This window comes from Rhopilema esculentum, chromosome 9 (genome assembly GCF_057945365.1).
Source record: "Rhopilema esculentum isolate cy_ngs chromosome 9, ASM5794536v1, whole genome shotgun sequence".
NCBI lineage: Eukaryota > Metazoa > Cnidaria > Scyphozoa > Rhizostomeae > Rhizostomatidae > Rhopilema > Rhopilema esculentum.
This window is the reverse complement of record NC_142823.1, coordinates 11,294,726-11,315,403: the sequence shown is the minus strand read 5'-3', so window position 1 is coordinate 11,315,403 and position 20,678 is coordinate 11,294,726. Positions and strand designations below refer to the sequence as shown.

The window sequence follows — 20,678 nt, the reverse complement described above, 5'->3', positions numbered from 1 at the left end:
GTTATAAATGTGTTCCCAACGAATAGCAGGTCACCTTGGAGGACTGTCAGCAGAAATACCAGTAACAAAATGGCAAGATTTGTGCCCAATTTCGATGCGTTTGACTCAATTACTTTATTTGGAATATGCCATTAGTTCACAGAGAACATCCCCGGCACAATTGCCTGGTTACGCTGCGGCCGAATGGGCAAGCGGCATCAAGGATATTGTGCCGATAACTGCCACATGGAATGTATTGAGGGTGACATGGCGGTGCCCACAATGTCGGAGAAGATTCAACTTGTGGAAGGGTAGTTTATTCAAAGGCCCAAAGATCTAGTTATGGCAAATAATAGTTCCAACATATTTCTGGAAGCCTAGACTGTGGACGAACGCGGGGCCTGTCGCAAAAGCAGGTCCTAAAAGAACTGGACATCAAAAGTGAGCACACAATGATGAACTGGAAGCAATTCTGCCGCGATGTCTGTGTGGAGCATTTCCTCAACAACCCTCAGCAAATTGGAGGACCTGGCCAAATGGTAGAGATCGACGAGAGCCTTTTTTTCAGAAGAATGTACAATCGCAGCAGAATTCTTCCAGAAAATTGGATCTTTGAAGGCTTTGGCCGGGTCAACAAAAAAGGATTGCTGGTTCAAGTTCCGCAAAGAGATGCAGTGACCCTATTACCAATCATTCAAATGTGGGTAGTGCCTTGCTCAATTGTCTGTTCGGACATGTGACAAGCATACAATCAAATAGGGAACATAGGCTATCAACATCAGAATGTGAACCACACCTACAATTTTGTTGACCTGGTCACCAGGATGTGGCAGCGGGCAAAGAATGAATTCAAGTTACAGCATGGTTCAACAAATCAGGAGCTTATACCAGACTACTTGGCGGAGTTCATATGGCTGCAGAGATTCAAGGATAGTCCATTTCTTCATCTTTTTGCAACAAATTCTGGCATCAAATTGCAACAGAACTGTACGTTGTTTAAATATTTTCTTTACGATGTCTCTTATAATACACCATTTCGAAGTTTTCGACGCCATAATACAAGTGTCATTGTGGCTTCTCCACAATTTGTCAATGGCCAACTACGCAAAGGGATAGTGTGCTTAGAGAACATTGTATAGTGTATTTTCAGTCACGTGACCAAAATCAACAAGATTATATTGGTGTACTGGAAGTAGTGAAGGCAGGCGGCTGATTTCTATAGATGTTAAAATTATATTTTAATGTGATAAGATGGTATTTGGTATGATAAATGGTTGTCATAACAAAAGTGAAGATGTACCTGGTCATTACCGCAGAGTTCCTGCTATCATAACTAGCGTACGAGGAGTTGACAAGAGAGCGGCGAGGAAGATGGATTGCTGCCATTAGCTGAATTGGCCTAACTGAAAATATCCTTAAAAACGATTGGGTATGCTTTCGACACTTTGTCTCAGGGATTGCTGCAAAACCTTGGGATAGATTTAACATCGACCGGGTTCCAACATTAAATTTGGGTCACAACAAGCAAGGGAAAGCTTTGGCAAACATGGAAGCAGTTGCGGATCGCGCTGAGAGGACATGCTGCAGAAGGAAACGTATGGAACAGGATATCAAAGATGAAGAAAGGCCAAAGCTAGCGAAGCTAAATGAACCTGGAGAAAGCATTGCAGAAATTTTTGATGAGGTTGACTTTGAGGATGATCACGAAGTTTCTTTGAACGATCTAGATAACTTGAAGCAACATCAGGACAAATCAACACAAACTGAAGAATTTGATTATGCCTTTAAAGAAAGAGAGAAATGCGTGAACGATGTATTTTCGGAAGAATATTTTTGTGAAGATGATGGCAAAGTCAGATTTTATACAGGCCTACCCTCTTTTGATGTGTTTAAGGCAACATATGAATTTGTATCTCCATGTGTGACCAGAAATTCACCCTCAACAACAAAGTTCCAAGAGTTTATTCTTGTCTTGATAAAACTGCGGCTAAATGTACCTCATCAAGATCTGGCTTACAGATTTAACATATCAGTAACAACTGTTTCGAGAATATTTTCGCATTGGTTGCTTGTCATGGATGTTTGCCTTTCACCACTCATTTCCTGGCCTGAAAAGGCTGCATTATGGAAAACAATGCCTCAGTGCTTTAAGTACTCATTTGGAACAAAGGTGTTATTATAGATTGCTTTGAGGTCTTCATCAACAGACCCTCAAATTTACTTGCAAGAGCACAAACATTCTCCTCCTATAAGAACCATAACACTGCAAAAGTGCTGATAGGAATCACACCACAAGGAACGATATCATTTGTGTCAAATGCTTGGGGGGCCGAACATCTGACAAACACTTAACTCAGAACTGTGGCATACTGAATAAGCTTCTTCCTGGTGCCTTAATCCTTGCTGACAGAGGATTCTCAATTCAACAGAGTGTCTGGTATCATCAAGCCAACATAAACATACCAGCTTTCACACGAGGAAAAGATCAACTTGATCCAGTTGACATAGAACAGACCCGAGGCATTGCAAATGTCCATATTCATATCGAGAGAATTATTGGATCACTCAGGCAAAAATATATATTTCTGCAAAGCACATTGCCTATTTGAACTGCAGCAAATTCAGACTGAATGAAGAAAAATCTGTCCCATTACTGGATAGAATAATAAGAGTTTGTTCAGCACTGGTGAACTTGTGCCCTGGTATAATTCCTTTTGACTGAACTGGAAGAAGTTCAATTTTTTTTCTCAATATTTTGACAAATATTCAGGGTATTAGTGACAGTTCTTTCTGGCTTTTGTATAAAGAACATGGGTTTCAGAGCGCAGCGTCACACTGTTAAAATTTTATATTTTAGCCTTGCAATTGTTTATAAAAAGTCTATACTTAAGTGGGCTCAATATTATCCCCTAATCAAGATTATATAAGCATACTTTTAAAAGTTTATTGCAAACTGATCACTGTATTTTCACCAATGACTGCACAAAGGCCACTTTTTGAAAGTTACTTTTTTCCTGAAGGGCTTGGGTTTTATAGTCATTAGCAAATGGATCACAACAATAACATTATTCAAACAAGGCTGCTAGTGGAAAAAAATCCTGGGGGTACTTGCTTAAGATTTGTTGCCAAAAAGGGTGTGAAAAATGCTAATTTTTCTTGAAGTGATGGTGGTTTAAAGAATTGATTATAAAATATATACAATATTCAATAAATTTACAGACAAATTGTTTGATGATAATAAAATGTTTCTTGTATTTAATTTACCTTACTTTTTTCTTCTGGACCCGCCGTGGCTTCTCATTATTTAGCCAGGAACCCCCTCCCCCTCACGTGCGGAAAACCAAAGGATTTCGAACAGGGGAATCTCCATTTTCTACCACCACCAATAGCAATCAGTCAAGTTAAAGCCGCTTGGCAGTCTCAAGTCAAAGCCTGTTTTTAACAACGCAAGAGCAAAAACTTTTCACTTTTTTAGAAAGAGTACTCTTTCGTGCAAAATAAGTGGGGTTTTAAATGGGGGTGTGTTGTACACCCCAAATATCAATGAGCAGGAGAGTCAAAAGAAAACAGGTCTGAAATAAACTCCAAACTGATCCAAAACCAGAGAGATTTTGTAATTAATGCAATGGCAAGGATTTATAAAAACCACAAGATGCTTTTTCTTGAAACTTTAACTGGTTAAATATAACAACAACACAAACAGAAGAATGTTTATAAATGGTAAACAGCAAAATCATGAAACAGTTGGAAACAACTCCATGTTACCAGACTGGATGCAACCTAGTAGATGCTTTCTCATTTGTGAGACATTAAATTCAACAAATGATGGATCTTGTCGAAAAGTCAAGCATGTTGCAAAGGCAATGACAAATGCAATGTCTGTTGCTGCTGAACTGAAGCAACCATCATTCTAAACGGTGCACCTCCAAGCATACACTCAATTTGTTGTTCTACCTCATTTGAAATTACATTGTTGTAGAGACTGTCATAAATCTTTATTTCATCATTCTGGTAGCCAATGGAGCTCACACAAACCCAGTGACTGTAAGCTTTGAACTGCTTATTCGTATAAAAGCTGGTCTCCAAAACAACGTACGAGAGAAGATCGCATGACTCTAACGGAAGCAAGCAGTCAGGGTCTAACTTTGCTTTTGGTATGAGCCACAGATCAATTCCGATACTACTAGTTTTCTCAATATAGCGCTTCTTGACATGTCCTTCTAAGCTAGATGCGTATTGAGACAATAAAACTTTCGAATTTTCACTGTCTTTTGGAACCACGTTATCACATTTGTTACTATCGGCAGCCATCATCTGTTATTGTTTGTTGATATTTGGTACACCAACATGGCGACGGCCTTGTTTTAATGAACGTGTGACGTCACAAGAAAATACCCTATATTAGGTTGTTTTATATATGAAATTACGCCAGAGCTTTAAGATTGAAAAGATTTATACGCAATTTTGATCTGTTTTGATCTGTTTTTAAAGACAAGACCAAGCAGAGTTTCATCCATTTATTTGCACCTAAGCGATTTCATGCAATTTCGTACGTTACTTTACCTTTCATTTTCTTTCTTGTCACCTCAGATTTCACTTGATTGTTACATTTTTTGCTGACAGTGAAGCTTTCTTTTCATTCCAGGTGTGTTTTTGGGTCGTCTTTACAATGGCACTCAGCAAGTATGAAGATTTCCTCTAATTGGGAAGAGACATTTTAGTGGATTTTTTAGCAGTCCATGGGCTAAACACATCTTGGAAAAAAGTTGACCTTGTTGCACATGCCTTTGCTGCAGTTGATATGAAGCTGCCCGTGGATATATTGACAAGCTGGTGTAGCTCTATGACAGGAACAAACCAGTGCTGCAACAATGCTATTGCAACCCTTTGCAAGATTGACTATTTCTTAGACAAGGTTACCTTGATCCCTCATGTACTTCAGTTCCATGCAGTTGGAATAAGTCATCAAAGAAGGAAGTGAATCCAAAACAGATATAGGATATAGTTGTAAGAAAAAGATTCAGGTCAAAAGAAAAGAACAAGCCAAGCAGAGAGTAAGTCAGAAAGGATGAGTTAAGTAAATTCCACCCAATACTACCAGCCTATCATCAAAAAACAGATGAAGAAGTCTCCAGTTGTTTAAAAATTTGTATGAGGTCCCATCTCAGTCAGGAGTTTTCTTATGCATTCCAGTTGATGACCCATCTGAAGAAGCTGAGAGCTTCATTTTAAAAATGTTGCTAATAGAGTGATTGAACTGCCTCGAAATGATACAAATGATAAGAAAATTTCCAGCTTTCTTCAGTCCTTACCATTGTCAAGCCAAGATATCCAGTTAACTGAGAAGAAAACAAGGGGGCAAGCTGAAGATGATTTGTGGATGAACCATTTTCAGGACCTCTCACTGGCTCTACCCACCATGACATTCACACAAAAATGCACAGCATAATTAAGTGCACTGGTGCAATAAGACCCAAAACTACACCCCTGAGACATAAAGTAATGTACAAGGGCAACGGTATTGGTGATATCCCTGCATCAAGTGGGGAAGGCAACATGAAGACCAAGGAGTCAAAGAATTTTTTATTAGAGAAGGAAAAAATCATGATGATTTTAAAATACAAAAATGTGGCTTGTTTGTAGATGCCAAGAAGCCATATATAGCAGCAACCCCCGATGCTTTGGTTAATTGTAAGTGCCATGGCCTTGCAGTTCTTGAAGTGAAATGCCCATACAGCCTTCGTGCCATATGAAGATAAACGAGTTGACTGTACAAAATTGTGCTTTTTTAGCAGTGAATAGAAAGAAAGCTTACAGGCAACAGGATTTTTAAAGATAATTAGTAGAGAGTGCGGGAAAATAACCACGAAAATAACTTGACTTTGCACCTCAAGTGCTCTACTGCTGACTATAGGGTCTTTCTTTCAAGCGAAAACCCAAGGCCGAGTCATTCACCCGCACTGCCCCTCTCTTTTACCAGTTACACAGGTTATTTTCCTCTGCACTTTGTCATGGAGCTGCGATGGCTCCTCTGTAAATAAATGGAACTTGATCCAGAAGCTTCATCTTTACAGCTTTCCGTTGTTCTGTCATGGGGAATGTCAAACAGATTTGCGGTTTCTTGTACCCTTTTCTCATTTTTATGAATCTTGGCTGGATATCAGATTTCTTTTTCAAAGAGATGTAGCCCTTAGGTTTAAGGTCATAAGCATGTTCGCTATCCAGGTGCCCAAGTCCTTGTGCTACAGTTATTGCAGACTTAACATGAGCCATTGCTGTTCGAAGCGCTTTGTGAGCTTGTTGAGCTTTGAACTATATCAGCAGTTAATTCGGCAATTTTTGCTAACATTGTAACTTGGACACTAGCTAGATTAAAGATAAAACCAGGCATCTCTGAATTATCTTGTAGTATTTCTTGAAAATACTTTACATTTCCACTTTCTTCTGAATCAGCATCCAACTTTGTTTTGACTTTTTTTGTACTTGGCTCTTTATTACAAATGAGTTGTCGTGTGTGAACTGCATGAATATGTTTGCATGCTATGCCTCGAACATTGAAGTCAATGCAGCCAAAGTGATACATTTGTTTGCCTACACTGCATTTGGAGCAACAAATAATAGAATTGCGCGTGTCTTCTATTGATGAAATACAGTAATTTCGACTATCATCTTCTTGTGAGCGTACTCTTGAATTACAGCGGTCTACCTTGATTACCTTCTGCTCTTTGATTTGTGCACCCCTTTTGTGACATTCATCTGTGGCTCTCATTTTGTAGGTACCCTTCTTAATCAAGCCAGCAAAAACCTTATCACTGCATCAATTCGAAAACATAATGCCCATTGCTCAAAATGCTTCACACACATTGGGAAGAAGTAGCTGTAAAACCGCAGAGATGTCTTTTCACATCAGCCACAAAATTCCTGGAGCTTTTTGCTGAATTTCGCTTTATCTTCCTCCAATTGCATCGTTTCCAGAGCTGCATAAACCACTGCCATGTTGTCTGTAATTGAAATGTGTGATTTCAGTCTTTATTCCTAATTTTTATCAACATGCCAAGCGCATATCAATTTCTAACTTGGTCTTGGAAAATTCAGAACCAAAGCATTGTAGAAGTTGTTGGCGTCATCTGACATGAAGACTTGCGTCTCCATGTTCCCACACTTCGCCACCATGGCTGCAAGAAACCAGGAAAGAACCAGCTGATCTTCCCTATTTGAAATTAACCATGCTACAGGCACACCTTCTTGGGTTTCGTCTATGAATACACCAAGATTAACTTAAAGTCATATTGGTTCGCTTTATGGGTAGAGTTCATACAAATTATTTTTCTCCCGTATTTTTTCAGCATATCCAACTGAAATTTCGTCTGAATGCAAAGCAAAAAGTCTTCTGCTGGTAGCGAGTACTCATTCACTCCTTGAGGTTTGTACACAAGTTTGGGATTTAATGTACCACTTTGTAGCTCATTGACCTAAAAGTCAACACTTTTTGTGTCTTTTTCCATCAAGTCTACATTTAGTTGATGTTTTATGTTTGTGATGTCTTTGTGATCCATAAGATCCCTAAATATCCCACCTCCTGCCTTGTTACAAATCTTGCCCAATATCGACTCAACTTTCACACCTTTTGCAAGTTTTCCAGCAATTTCTTGTCTCAATTGGTCCTGAATCCTCGAATGTCTGGGTTTCTTTTCATGGCCTGTGTGTCCAAGACAGGCTTCCACCACAATGTTCCCATGATCTCTTGATGAAATAACTTTCATGAAGACAGTACAATGTCCGCCAATCTTTGAATTACCTGGCCGCTTCATTGCCCGTTTGCCTGTACCTCGTGGCCTTTATGTGCCACTTCTATTGCACCAATACCAATCAATGATGGAGTTTTTGCCTTTTCTATTTATTTCTATTGATGAGCAATTTCTTGCAGTAACACCTGATTCACTGGTTGAATGTCAATTTTGCAGAGAAGGTTGTGTAGAGATAAAATGTCCAGACTGTATCAGAGATAAACGCAAATATTTGGAGGGGTAAAAAAGAACGATTTTTGCTTTTTGTATCAAGATAACAAAATAAGTCTTAAAAAGCCACATCCATACTTTTATCACATTCAGTGAAAACTGTTTTGCATCAAGCTAGGCTAATGTGACTTTGTTTTCTTGACAGAAAAGGACTTTCATAATGAAAAAATAAGGTTCGATGCTGAATTTTTTTAAAAGTGCTTAGAGGAATCCAAAAAGTTTTTTATGCATTGTATCCTGGTGGAGATTCTTAGCAAGTTATAAACTGTTCCCAGAAATGCATGTCTTCATCCAGCTAAAACAACTGTAACTGATCGAGACAGTTGTTATGTAGTTTGTGTTATGAATCTCTGCAGACCTATTGGTTATTTCATGCAAACAGAAGTTTTCAGGACAGAGAGTTGCTTATTCCATAACTTTAGTGTGCATCTCAAAGTTACCTGCCATTATTAGAGACAGGCAAAAATCTAAAGGAATTTGATGGATGGGAGTTGAGCCTTATTTGCACTGAAAGTATTGTTGCAAGTGATGCAAGCTTTTGAAGTAAGAATGTTTTTGTTGAACCATAGGTAGCTAAACCCCTCTCAAAATGTCCAAAATTCTTTTTTTATTCAAATTTTGAAAATATTCCTGAAAATACCTTGAAACATTACCTTTGGCATGGGGAAGTTTCAGTGTTAACAGAATTTGGCAAGTATGCTTTTTTACATTTTGCTTAAGGCAGAATGTACGAGATTCCTCTAGCAACGTTCATAGCAATGCACTTTCCGTTTTTTCTCCTTGATTTGAGGTTGAATTTGCCCCGGTTCCAAGCTTCCAGAAAAGCACTTTTCATGTATGAGGCCAAAATGGGATAGATGTTAATTGGTGGTGATACATGAAGCACCTAACTTTTGTTGGGAAGCAGTGTCATCTAGAAAACCTTTCAGTTCACTTAAGGCTGAAATAAATGATCAGTTTTTTTCTGTCAGTTTTTCCCAAAAAATTTTTATATCCGTTTTCTCATCAATTTAACTGAAGGCTCGCGTGTTTAGACGATCAGTGAAAATTCCTCAGTTTTTCAGTTTTGCAATGGATAGCGACATAGAACATGCTGCCTCTGCAATTATTATTGCTACAATTTCAAAACGAAAAAGGAGGAGAAACAAAGGTCCACATGGGTAAATCCATGGCTACAAAAACGTTTGCAACTAGGAATGTATGATACATTGTTGAGGGAATTTCGCCAACAGGTTGAGGATGAAACCAGAAAATTTCGATGAACTGTTGGCCTTGATACAAAATGATATTGCCAAAGAAGATAATGAGGGAATCTATACCTCCGAAAATTCAGTTAGCTGCAACAATTCGTTTTTTGTCGACTGGCGCTAGTTATGCTGATCTTCAGTATCAATTCAGAATCCATAAGAGCACATTATCAAGGATCATCCCAGAAGTATGTGAGGCAGTTTACAAACAACTGAAAGACACATATTTAAAAGTGCGTATTATTTTCTATGTTTAAAATTGTACAAAAAAGTTCAAAGGGTACAATAATCAGCTTCTGTAGAGGTTGTATCTTCTCTTTCAAATGAATGTGAGGTTTGAGGCAAAGAGGTCCTAGGAACAAATGATGACATGGGGGTGGACTGAAATTGTAAATTTGTTTCGTTTTGTTGTATTGGTATGCCTAATATCCCAAATTGGGCTTGAAATAAAATTTATTGAATTTTTAATTTTGCAAGTTAGCTGTTTTTTAGGTCAGAGACAGCTCGTAAGACTACGGCCACATGTTTGCCAAAAATATCTTCTTGGTCATCTTTATTCTCCTTTTTCGAAAGGAATACAGAAACAGCTTGCTGAAGCAAAAAATTTTCTTGAGAAATAATGTCACTCTTTCGTTTTCTTGGGAGTGGTTTTTTTGTTGAGCGATGACTTGCCACTGAGGCTGTATCCCCATCATTAATTATGTTGCAATGATGCAAAAAAATCTTAGCAAACTGATTCTAGCTTAAAAATGGTTTAGAATTTGATCTCTTTTGAAATTTTTCATATTCCACATTATTTGGGGTAAAATAGGGGGCTGGGCCATACGGCCCTTCCGGGAATTTAAGGTAAATTTGGCAGTTTCTTCCTTCCTTCTGTAATCACTACCTACAAATCATTTTTGTCACATAAAATAGCTGCATAAAGGAAACTAATGTCCAGTCTACTGCATTCCTGGGGGAGTTGGATGTATGGGTGGGGCTGGGTGTGGCAAACTAGTTTGCATCAAAACTTAGAAATTTACCGAATTCCAGAAGCAATAGAAACCAAATATAATGTGATTTCACAAAAGAGTCAAGTAATTGAACTACATGACCATTACTGTAAAAAGTTAACTCAATATGTATAAGGGTATAGTAGAGCCCAACTTCAATTATTGCTGCTCTGTTTTGGGCTCCTGTTGAACTACTAAGTTAAATTAATTACAATTGGATAATAAAGCTGCAAGAATAGTGACAAATAGCTCAAAAGTGTTACCCTGTATAAATTAATAAATGAATAAATAAATAAATAAACTTTATATAAAATAAATGAATAATCATACACTTTAATTGTTAAAAATTTGCTAGAATGCTTAAAGTTATTGTTGTGATACAAAGTCCAACCCTACATTTGGTGCACCCAACCCTTGTTTTATCTCCACATTTTGAGCACCTTGGTCTGTCTGGTCTATGTTCTGGCCAGTGTTGGAGTCAATCATGACGAACATCATCTTGGGGGATTCTTGTGGGGGGTCTTCTTGGCCTTTTTGCAATATCATTCTCTGTTGGCTCAAGGCTTGGTCTGCCTCTTCCTCTTTTTGGCAAAGAATTCCTTACCAACGCGGAGGCCACCTGTGCTGTGAAGTGCAGCAGATCTGTCTGCTCTGCTTGGGGTATTCCACCCTTTCCACTGAGTCGTCGGTAGAGGCACCAAGCATTTATCATGCTTGTTCCCAGGATCCAGAAAAAGATCCGCATGTAGCCCTTTTTGCTCCTGTGGTGAAGTCGATACAGTGCTTGAAACATATCAAACAAATCGACTCCACCCATTCCACCATTATAAATTTGCACAATTGCAGGCCTTTCAATATCAACATATTTCTTTTCCTTTGTACTCCATCTTCTGACAGTTTCAACTGGTGCTGTGAAAGCATAATTGGAGCCAAGCTGCACCATTTTGTTATCAAACCACCTCACCAGGGTCAGTCCAGAATTGAGGTCAAGTGCACCATCAAAAGATCCTCTGCCTTCCTTCTTCAATTCATTTTCTGTTTTTAAGGTGCATCCCTTGATGCGATTTTGCTGCAGGGTGCCTACAGCAAACATGCCCCATTCCTTTCACCTTGCCAGTAAAACAAGTTGGGTGAAATAATTGTCAAAGAACACCTTGTAATTTTGATGCTTTGGCAAACTTGCACACATTCTTAGAACTATATCACCTGAACTTAAACCAATGCTCTCACAAGGCGGTCTTGCAGAATCTGGGGCACCACCAAGTTCAAAGTCATGGCAAAACCCACTCACGGAGTTTCGAGAGAATAACTTGAAACCCCATTTCTTTGGCTTCTTTGGCAAGTACCGCCTAAGGCTGCTCTTTCGCTTGAATGGTACATACTATCTGCTCATCAATGGAATTTTTTTCCTCTGGCTTTACTTTGAGGCAATTCTGTCGCAATTGCTCAAAAAGTTCTCTGATTTTATGAAGTTTGTCTCTGTTTGGGTCTCTAGGATCTGGTGCATTGCTATTGTCAGCAAAATGCAGGAATTTCTTGAAGAGCTCAAAACGATTTCTGCTCATTATACCTGCCACTTGTTCGTAGCGTGTTTCGGTCTCCCAGTACATACGATACCTTGGCATCTGCACAATGCACATGCGTAAAAGCACCCCAAGGTAATTCTCAATTTCATCTGGAGAGGTTCCAATTGAACCCTTGTTGATATTACACTGTGTTGAGTAGAAGTTGGTCTGTTTGGAGATCGATCTGATCATTTCAACATTAAAAAACTGCGAAAGAAGTCAATTGGCTCCTTCAAATCTTCGTAACCTCCCAGATGGTCATCTCCTTTGAATGCAAAATTATTACCAGCTGGTGGTCTTCCTTTTCTCCAACGGTACGTCCTTTCTTTTTCAACTTCAGGCTCTTCTGGAGACACATTATTACTTGCTAGACCTGCCAGTGGAATAAGGTCTGCCAAAGGAACTTCATCATCTGATTCACATTCATCTTCACTTGACGCATTCTCATCCTCTGATTCAAAACCAGGAGTGACAATCATTTTACATTTTTCCACCACACCCTCCACTTCATGATCTTCGATAAATGTTTCCATTTGACAATTGAATCAAATATTTTCCACGCTAAAAGAAAGCAAGTTTTCCCTTTGTGTTGCCTCACATTTTCAGAATTGGTCTTAAACTACTATAAAACTATTCACAAAACTTAATCTGCTTCTAAAAAGTGCCCAGATCCTATTTCTTGTAACTATAATCAACAAAATCAGCAGTTTTTTCTGGGTTCTACGTTCATTTCAACACAAAAAAACAATGGGCCTAAGTGATCTCAAATATGCCTCTGATTCCCGCAAGGGCCGTATGGCCCAACATTAAAACCTATCTGAAATCATTCTAAAATGATCTTAAACATCATAAAACACTTTAAAATAATAAACTTTGACACTTTTCCAACATGGGAGTATTTTTATTACCTAGTTAAAGTATTGATCTTACCTGGAATGGAGGACTGAATTTCACAAGCAAAACACCTCTCAACCACCACCTTAAACACGAGTTGCCAACGGCAGGTACTCCATGCTATGCTCACGAAACCTTGCATAAATTATGTCAATAACAAGAGCTATACGGCCCTTCCGGGCATCCAGGGAAAGCTTTTAGTTTTAAAATTTTCGAAAGGAAAGAATCTTCATGGTCCACATGGCCCTTCCGGGCATGAAAGGGTTAAAATCACCTTTTGTTTGCTCCTCTAAATCGCTTACATCCTAAAATTTAATTTTAGACACCATCAACCGAAGAGGAATGGGAAAAAATAGCACAGGAAGACGAAAATTTGTGGAATTTTCCAAACTGCATAAGGTCTCTGGATGGCAGACATGTGCAGATAAAGCAGCCACGAAATTCTGGGTCCTACTACTTTAATTACAAAAACACGTTCAGTATCATACTATTAGCACTAGCTGATGCCAACTACAAATTTATTTACGTGGATGTTGGTTCTAATGGAAGGATAAGTGATGGTGGAGTATTCCGCAACTCTTCCCTTGTTACTGGGTTGCAGGAGAATTTTCTCAGTTTGCCTGGCCCTCATTCAATGGAGGATTGTGAAACATTGCTGCCATATGCGATGGTTGCTGATGATGCTTTCCCTCTGAAAGTCAACATGCTAAAACCATAACCCTTCCGAGGTCTTTCAAAGGAAAAGCCAATTTTCAACTACCGTTTGTTCAGGGCGAGGCGAGTAGTGGAAAACGTGTTCAGTATACTGGCGAATCGTTTTCGTGTATTACTATCCCCGATTTTGCTTTCATCCGAAAACGTAGAGAAGATCATTTTTGCATGCTGTGTTCTTCACAATTTTCTCAGGGAAAAGTCACCCGGAACATATTCACCTCCTGGCAGTTTTGACACCGAATGCACAGAAGATGGGACTATAAATGAAGGAGAGTGGAGACAAGAGGAAATGAAAGTGGCATGCGTCCTATAAATGTTTTGGGAATTAAAAATTACACTTTTGACGCAAAAGAGACTAGGGAAAACTTTTGTCGATATTTGAATACGGTTGGACGTGTACCCTGGCAAGAAAAGTTCATTTAAATCCTATGTACAACAGGGGGAAAAACTAGTTAAATTTGCTCAAAATGGGTAATTTACGAAACAGGTCGCGAAAAGCATATAGAAAGAGGAAAGCTACTTCATATTTTGAAAACATACGCAAGGATGAAGGCAAAAAGCAGAGAAATGAGGCAGAAGCTGCATCACCATCGGTTGCAGAAACACCTTTTTGAGGCAGCGAGCAGCCTAGGCTGTCAAATTCTGAGGCATGTTCTTCCACCCCACTCTCGAGGTCAAGTAAGAAAATTAGCAAGGAAAATGAAAATGATTATTGTGAAAAGGAAAGTGAGGATTGTGGAGAGAACTCTGGATTTGTCCTAATTGACTTTGCAATCTTGTCAGACATTTTTAGCAGTCTCTGTTGTCCAGTTTTCAAAAGCTTAAATTTACAGTCCCTTTGGTACTTACGGTACATGAGGCCCCTTTGCTTGCAATTATTGTTCGTGAGAGGTTAATGACAGAGTTTCGATCTGTTTCAAAGCAACCTGCACCATCTGTGCCATGAATAAATGACAGAGATAAACAGTGCATACAATGCATTGGTGGGTATGTGTTGAGAAAACTCTTTTACACCATAAAAACAGATTCTCCACTAAACGAAACCATGAAGTCCATCTTCATATGTTTCATAGAGGATAATCTTGTTGATCAACTTTTGATATCAGCAGTGAATAGTGGAGGTCTGTGGGGCATCAAAAGGCCCGTATCCAATTCGTTTCTTGCTGCATAGTGCAAATTTAGAGAAGCAACTGTTGGAGCAAATATAACATTGATAGCAATTACTGCAATAACCAATAAGTTATTAGATGACTTCAATGTGAGAGAAATTTTTTCAAGTATTCTTGAAGACTGTCCTGCTTATGAACCTAAAGATGATAAACTAGCCAAAAACATTTTACAGGAAATTTTTACATTTTTTTAGAGTAAGGTCATTTTCATATGCAAAGTCATTAAAAACAGGCAAAAACTCAAAGCAAGAAGTAAGAAAAAAGAGCTTAAGAAAAGAACTGAAGTGAACTGAGACTGGTCATACTAAATCGAAGAAGAAATAAAGTTTTCCTTGTATACATACTCTTTTTACAAAATTATAGTTATAGTTTTAAACAAATTGTGAATGTTTTTTTTAAACTAACACTGTGTAATAACCGTGTAATTTTTGCTAGTTTTTTTATAACTACTTTAACAGTTTAACAGTAACAGTTGGCAACTGAAGGAAGCTTCTTGCATTTTTTTCGAAATTTTTATTAAGTCTTCAAATTTTTAGGCTGAAAGATTTGCAAATTTTGTGGTTCACTAGTAAATTTGAGAAATTCAAACTTTTTGCAATGCAACCTATCATCCCAATGCCTAAAAATCTAATGTGATTCTTTGGGGTCCCAGTTGAATAAATCAGTCATCATTAAGCTTGTAAAGGTTCATTTAATTTAAGAGCTTTCAGAGGGTGTCTTAAAAAAGGAGTCAAATAATTGTTAGGGAGGGTGGCTGAAATTCACAATGTAACATGAAAGATATGGATATGAAGGATAGCTTCTCCCTACATTTTGCCAGTCACAATACACAAATTTAAAACAGTGTTAACTAAACAGAGTAAACTGTTATTTCTTTTCATTGTCTTTAGTCTTACGCCTTAAGTTTTGAATCATTTATTTCATACCATGATTTTTTTCTTTTTTAACCCATGGTACTTCCCCCTAGTATTTCCTGTAACTGTTGAAACAGCCATACCTCTTCATAATCATATTGACTAAATCTTTTCGTTAAAACATAAGGCACTTCTCAAAAGCTGCTGCACACATTCTACAGCAGAATAGGTAGTTATTTAAAATCCCCATAGTTCTGCTTTGAAATAAACAATTCTTTGGCAGCATCAGAAAATTCACCTTGACGAGTTGAAATGGTCTCTTTTCATTGCTCATGGTAGCCTAATAATTCTTCTTTGGGTCATTTGAAACATTCATCATCTATTGAAGCATACGGTTTTAGAAAGTTTTTCCTCTTTCTTTCATGATCGTGACAACTTCTTACATTTGGACAATCAAAAAATTCATCCATGTTGTTGCAAAAGTCAGCTGTTGCACTTATATCTCCAGAGTAAAATGATCGCAATACGGCAGCTACACTTGAACTCAGCACCTGAGCTGCTAAACGCACCTTCATCTTTCAATAACTGTTCAACTTGATGTGATCAGTGGTTAGCCTTGGTAGAAGCTTCAGGCCTCGATCTAGGTCAGCTTGAAATGCACCAGTGATATGCCTCCAGATTAGATATTTGCCATTGTTCCACATGTAGCGACTACTTTGACCCGAACCACAGTTGAACAAGCAGTTTCGAGCTGTTTTGACCAAGTGGCATGGATCGCTGAAGAAAAAGATCAATCTTCTGTGGTCAAAAACGTTGATAGTACGATAAACCACTTAACTGTCTGTGCAGTAATCAAGGCCTTTGTGTAATTTAAAGAATTTACGATTGGGTGTTGTGGCAATGACACATAATTTGATGTTTAACTCTAAAATGGCAATGCATCTCCAAAAAAAATAAAGAATTTGGCTACTCATGATACCATCTGTTGCAAGATAGGCTAATGGGAACTTCAGGTAAGATGGAATTCCTCTGACAAAAATAAAAGTGGATGCAATGTAAGGGGTTTCTCTGTCGGAAGGCAGGCTTCATTTATCTCTCCATCTCCTAAGTCTGTGAACCCTTCTGATATCTTCATTTCATCAAATGAAACACAAACAAATTTCTGGTGACCTTTAGAGCTTTCAACAGCTTCCCTAAGTTCATTGAAGACACCTGAATTGAATCCAACTTGAGGTTGAATAGCATCGCGATAGTCTCTTAAAGTTCTTCGACTTGGTAGACAGAGAATCCCTGAATTTCTCAGTCTATGTTTCTTGCGCTTTTCTTATTCAGAGGGCAGTAGGAGATAGATTCTAAAAGTTGAAGAGATAATTTAGAAAAAGAATGACTAGCGAGGAACGGGCAAGTGGGATATCCCTAGAAATGACAGAGCTTCATGAAGCCCTAGAAAACATAATTGAAATGATGTAGAAGGCAGTGAAAACTCGGAGAGGAATTGAAAAGAAGAGGGAGGAGAATGAGAAGCAAATCGCAGAGACTGTTGGGAAGCAAATCGCTCAATGGAAACATTAGCAGAGACAGAGATGGAGAAGGAAGGAACAGGAAAGAAGAAGAGGCACTATTATGGCTCAGACACAATTGAGTATTTGAAAGAAAAAAAAATGATAGGGGAAGCATTTTATGGAAAAGAAATTGGAGTTGAAAGAAAGAGAACTGGATATCAAGGAAAAGGCCTTGAAAATAAAATAAAAGGAAGTAGAGGGGAAACTGCAATGTTGCCAGGGGGAGGAATGGCGAAGCAATATGCTGCTGCAGCTTGTGGAGAAAGTCAGTTTTATAAATCAACAGCAGCAACAGCAGCATAATATTTTGCAGGAGATCAAGAGCAAAATGCTAAGATAATGAATTTAATTACACAAAGCTCTTCGGACTAGCGATTTTCAGGTATTTTTTTAAAACATTGCATTGAACGAAATTCAAAAATTCAAATATTACCCATTCCAATGAAAGCTTAGAATTGGTTAAAAATTGTGTGTCTATGAAGTACCATTGGTGTCTCTATCTTCTTACCATATTTTCAGAGGTACATGGCTTAAAGTTTGTTGCACTCCTGGATTTCTCTAAAAATGCAAATACCTACAATTAACTTAAATACCAAGGGATATATCACTGTGGCTTCCTTTTGAAAATTCAATTTATCTGCCAAAATTTCTCTTTTATGAATGAGCATTATTTTTATAATAAAATTTTGCTTTTTATTGAGAGCAGTAGCTACTTGAGAATACATGTTAATTTACCTATATTCTGAGCTTTTTCCAGATCACAACTTTCAGCCTTTCAGCCTGTGCTTTAAGAAAAATTAAAATTTTTTGAAAATCATTTGCAAATAGCAATGCTCAAACCGTAATAACATTGATTGCAGTATTTTATAAAATTTAAGTTTACAATCTATTGACTTTTGCTGTTTTGTTACTTTAGAAAATTACTGTGCACCAGGCTGTAATAAGTGTGCTTGGTACTATATCAACAGAGCTTTATGTTTTATGGTATTATATGTTTTTGCCTGAAACTAGGAGTTGCCACTTGGAGCTGTCCTCGTCTAAGCACTAAAGCATGCTTTCATCTTGATGCAATGTAGTCATGAAAGTTATCGAAACTGTGTGCATAACTGAGTTTTAAATCATAGTCCAAGTGGTTTTGAAAAAACTGTTTTTGGTTTTAAACTTTCTGGTCTCCTCTGGCATATTTATATGAAATAATCTCCAAGTGCAGGAGGTGTGAGATTCAAATATTCTAAGGCACTTGATCCATACAAGCATGTATTGGCATTATGAAGGAGAGCACTGACAATGTAGAACTGACCCGCAGGACTCAATTTTGACGAAAACCGAGGGGGCTGAAGTGCTTTACCAATTTTTAGATTCGTTTGTTATATTATTGGTTTCACGCATAAGATTTGTTGCATTAGATAATTGCGTTTACAGCAAAATAAAGTATGAAATTATTGTAAACATAAGGTCAGATCCAACTCGAGGCCAATCCTTCAGAGAGGCTGGAAGCATTAGAGGAAAGCAACGTGTGATCTTTGCTGGGGTCATAATAGCTATGGACAAATTTGTGTCTGTCAACTGATGAGCTTATTGACACCTTCATATCAAGAAATGCCGTGAGAAAGAGTACATTTTGGGTGACTAAATAGAACTGATGATCTCAACCTAAAGAAACTGATTATAATTTAACAATAAACTTTCAATCATTTCATTTGTGTTTCTTTTTCCTTGATAATGAAAAATGCACGGAAACAATCACCTTTAAGCCCTCAGCTAATCCATTTATTAAGCCGCTGCCATTTGAAATTGTCATTAATTTTTTGAGCCCTAATGTGAAGATTATGATACACTTAACCTTGAAGCTTCTCCTGATATACGAGGATAGGATGGGAAACAACATCCCTGATTTTATTCTATGACACTTTGTGCGATTCACTGAAGAACTCTGCATCCAACATTTCGTATTTATCCAATAGTTTATTTAGCAGTTTGGCCAAAATATGCAATTTAAAATTGTTTCTCAGTGTCAAAAGCCAGCCTAAAAACGATGTTCCTGCTCATGGGAGGGGGAAAAGGGCGTGGCTCCCAGGAATATTTTGCAAATTCACGCCCTATAAACACTGGGGAAAAGGGGCAACGCTTTTTAAACGTGCCTAAGTTCACATTTTAAAACTAAGGCATTGGTTATATAAATGTTATCAAATGCATGCAAGCTATTGCCTAGGCAGATTAGTTCCCAATGCAAAGATAACATTAGGGTAAGCTCAAGCCAAGGGTTTGCCTGTTGCTTGAGTTTCCATTTCAGGCAGAAGGAGCCCCAACAACTTCATGGCAATACAGAAGCTGGGGGAAGGCAACCAGAAATAATAGTTTTTTTTATTATGTCACTTGCTTGTTAAACAGCAAAATATATTTAAAATAGGATAGGAGCATCACTTGAATAGTACGATAAGCCATTACTTAAAGATGAAAAATGGACAATTTTGGAACTGCAACAGTTCCACTGGACTTTCTTTGTGGAAGTCTGTATCCTTGTAAATAAAAACCAATTGACTTTCAAGATATGTAATATTTAAGAAAGGCCCATACTTTGATTTCAGCATTTGCAATTTGGTTGCAGGATCCTTATTTTTCCTTTGAAAAATTGGGATTAACAAGATCAAGGAACTCAAAGCTCTGGCAATCTGCAAAGCGTTCAGTTAGCATATTATTAATATTATCAGAGCTTCAAAATAAAGCTGCTTATTATTGTGCTTTCTTTCAGATCTTGATGATGGTTGACCAATCTTATTAACCACTGAATCATAGAATTCTCTGAAAGTATCATCATTGCGCATGTCAGAGATATGCTGCAAACTCTGCTATTGTTCCAACCCTATAGCTGGAGTCTGTTTTTGTGTTTTGAAGAATCATATAGAGAATTGAAGACTGTTCTAGAATCTTGTGAATGAGGCAAATGAAGAAACAGAAAAAAAAGTATTCAAATACTGTAGTAGCCCACAAGCTTGGGTGAGGGCAGTATCATCCCAGATCTTTGGATTGTCAGTTATTTCCTGTAAAGCATCAAAAAGAATATCAAACTTTTAAAAAAACACTTTTACAGTGCGAGAGAGATAATACCATCTTGTCTCACCAGGGCGTTGAATTTCAATTTCATGAAATCCAAGATGTTCTTTTCTTTTGGAACTAAGCCTTGTAAAATTCCTAAATGCACTAACATTTGCAAAATGTTGCGAAGAAGGGTTTGAACACCAGAAATTCGGCCAGACATTACAGAAGCACAATCATAGGTCTGTCTGCATAATTAATTTTTCCCTCATTGATTCGCCATATTTCTGCAAAATATCTTTAATAATAATACTAATGGCAGATGCAGATATGTTGGAACTAACATAACAGAACTTTAAAACCTTTCAACAATCTCACCTTTCTTGTCAACACAAACAATGGCACTGAGTTGTTCCTTTGTACATACATCTGTTTTTCATCAACCTGGATGTATAAAAATGAAGATTGAGTAATCTCCTTATCAATTTGATCTTGAATCACAGAATCTATACATTTAATAAGATAATTTTGAGTATCAGATGAAACACTTGTAAAAACTCCAACATTGCCTCTTTTCTCATTATCTAGCTTTCCATGAAGACGACGTTCAAAACCGAATCAAATTTGACAAAACATTCCAGAAGCTCT

The 20,678-nt window shown here is 37.8% G+C and overlaps 1 protein-coding gene and 1 pseudogene across 1 annotated transcript; both read left to right on the top strand.

The window, feature by feature from the left end:
* The first annotated feature begins 719 nt into the window (after positions 1-719).
* On the top strand, positions 720-19,511 carry LOC148959656 (uncharacterized; annotated as a pseudogene).
* LOC148959657 (uncharacterized) lies at positions 12,691-13,413 on the top strand. Its single transcript, XM_089110145.1, has 2 exons — positions 12,691-12,696; positions 13,018-13,413. Exons 1-2 carry the CDS (start codon positions 12,691-12,693, stop codon positions 13,411-13,413), a joined length of 402 nt encoding a protein of 133 aa, XP_088966271.1.
* Positions 19,512-20,678: the final 1,167 nt, after the last annotated feature.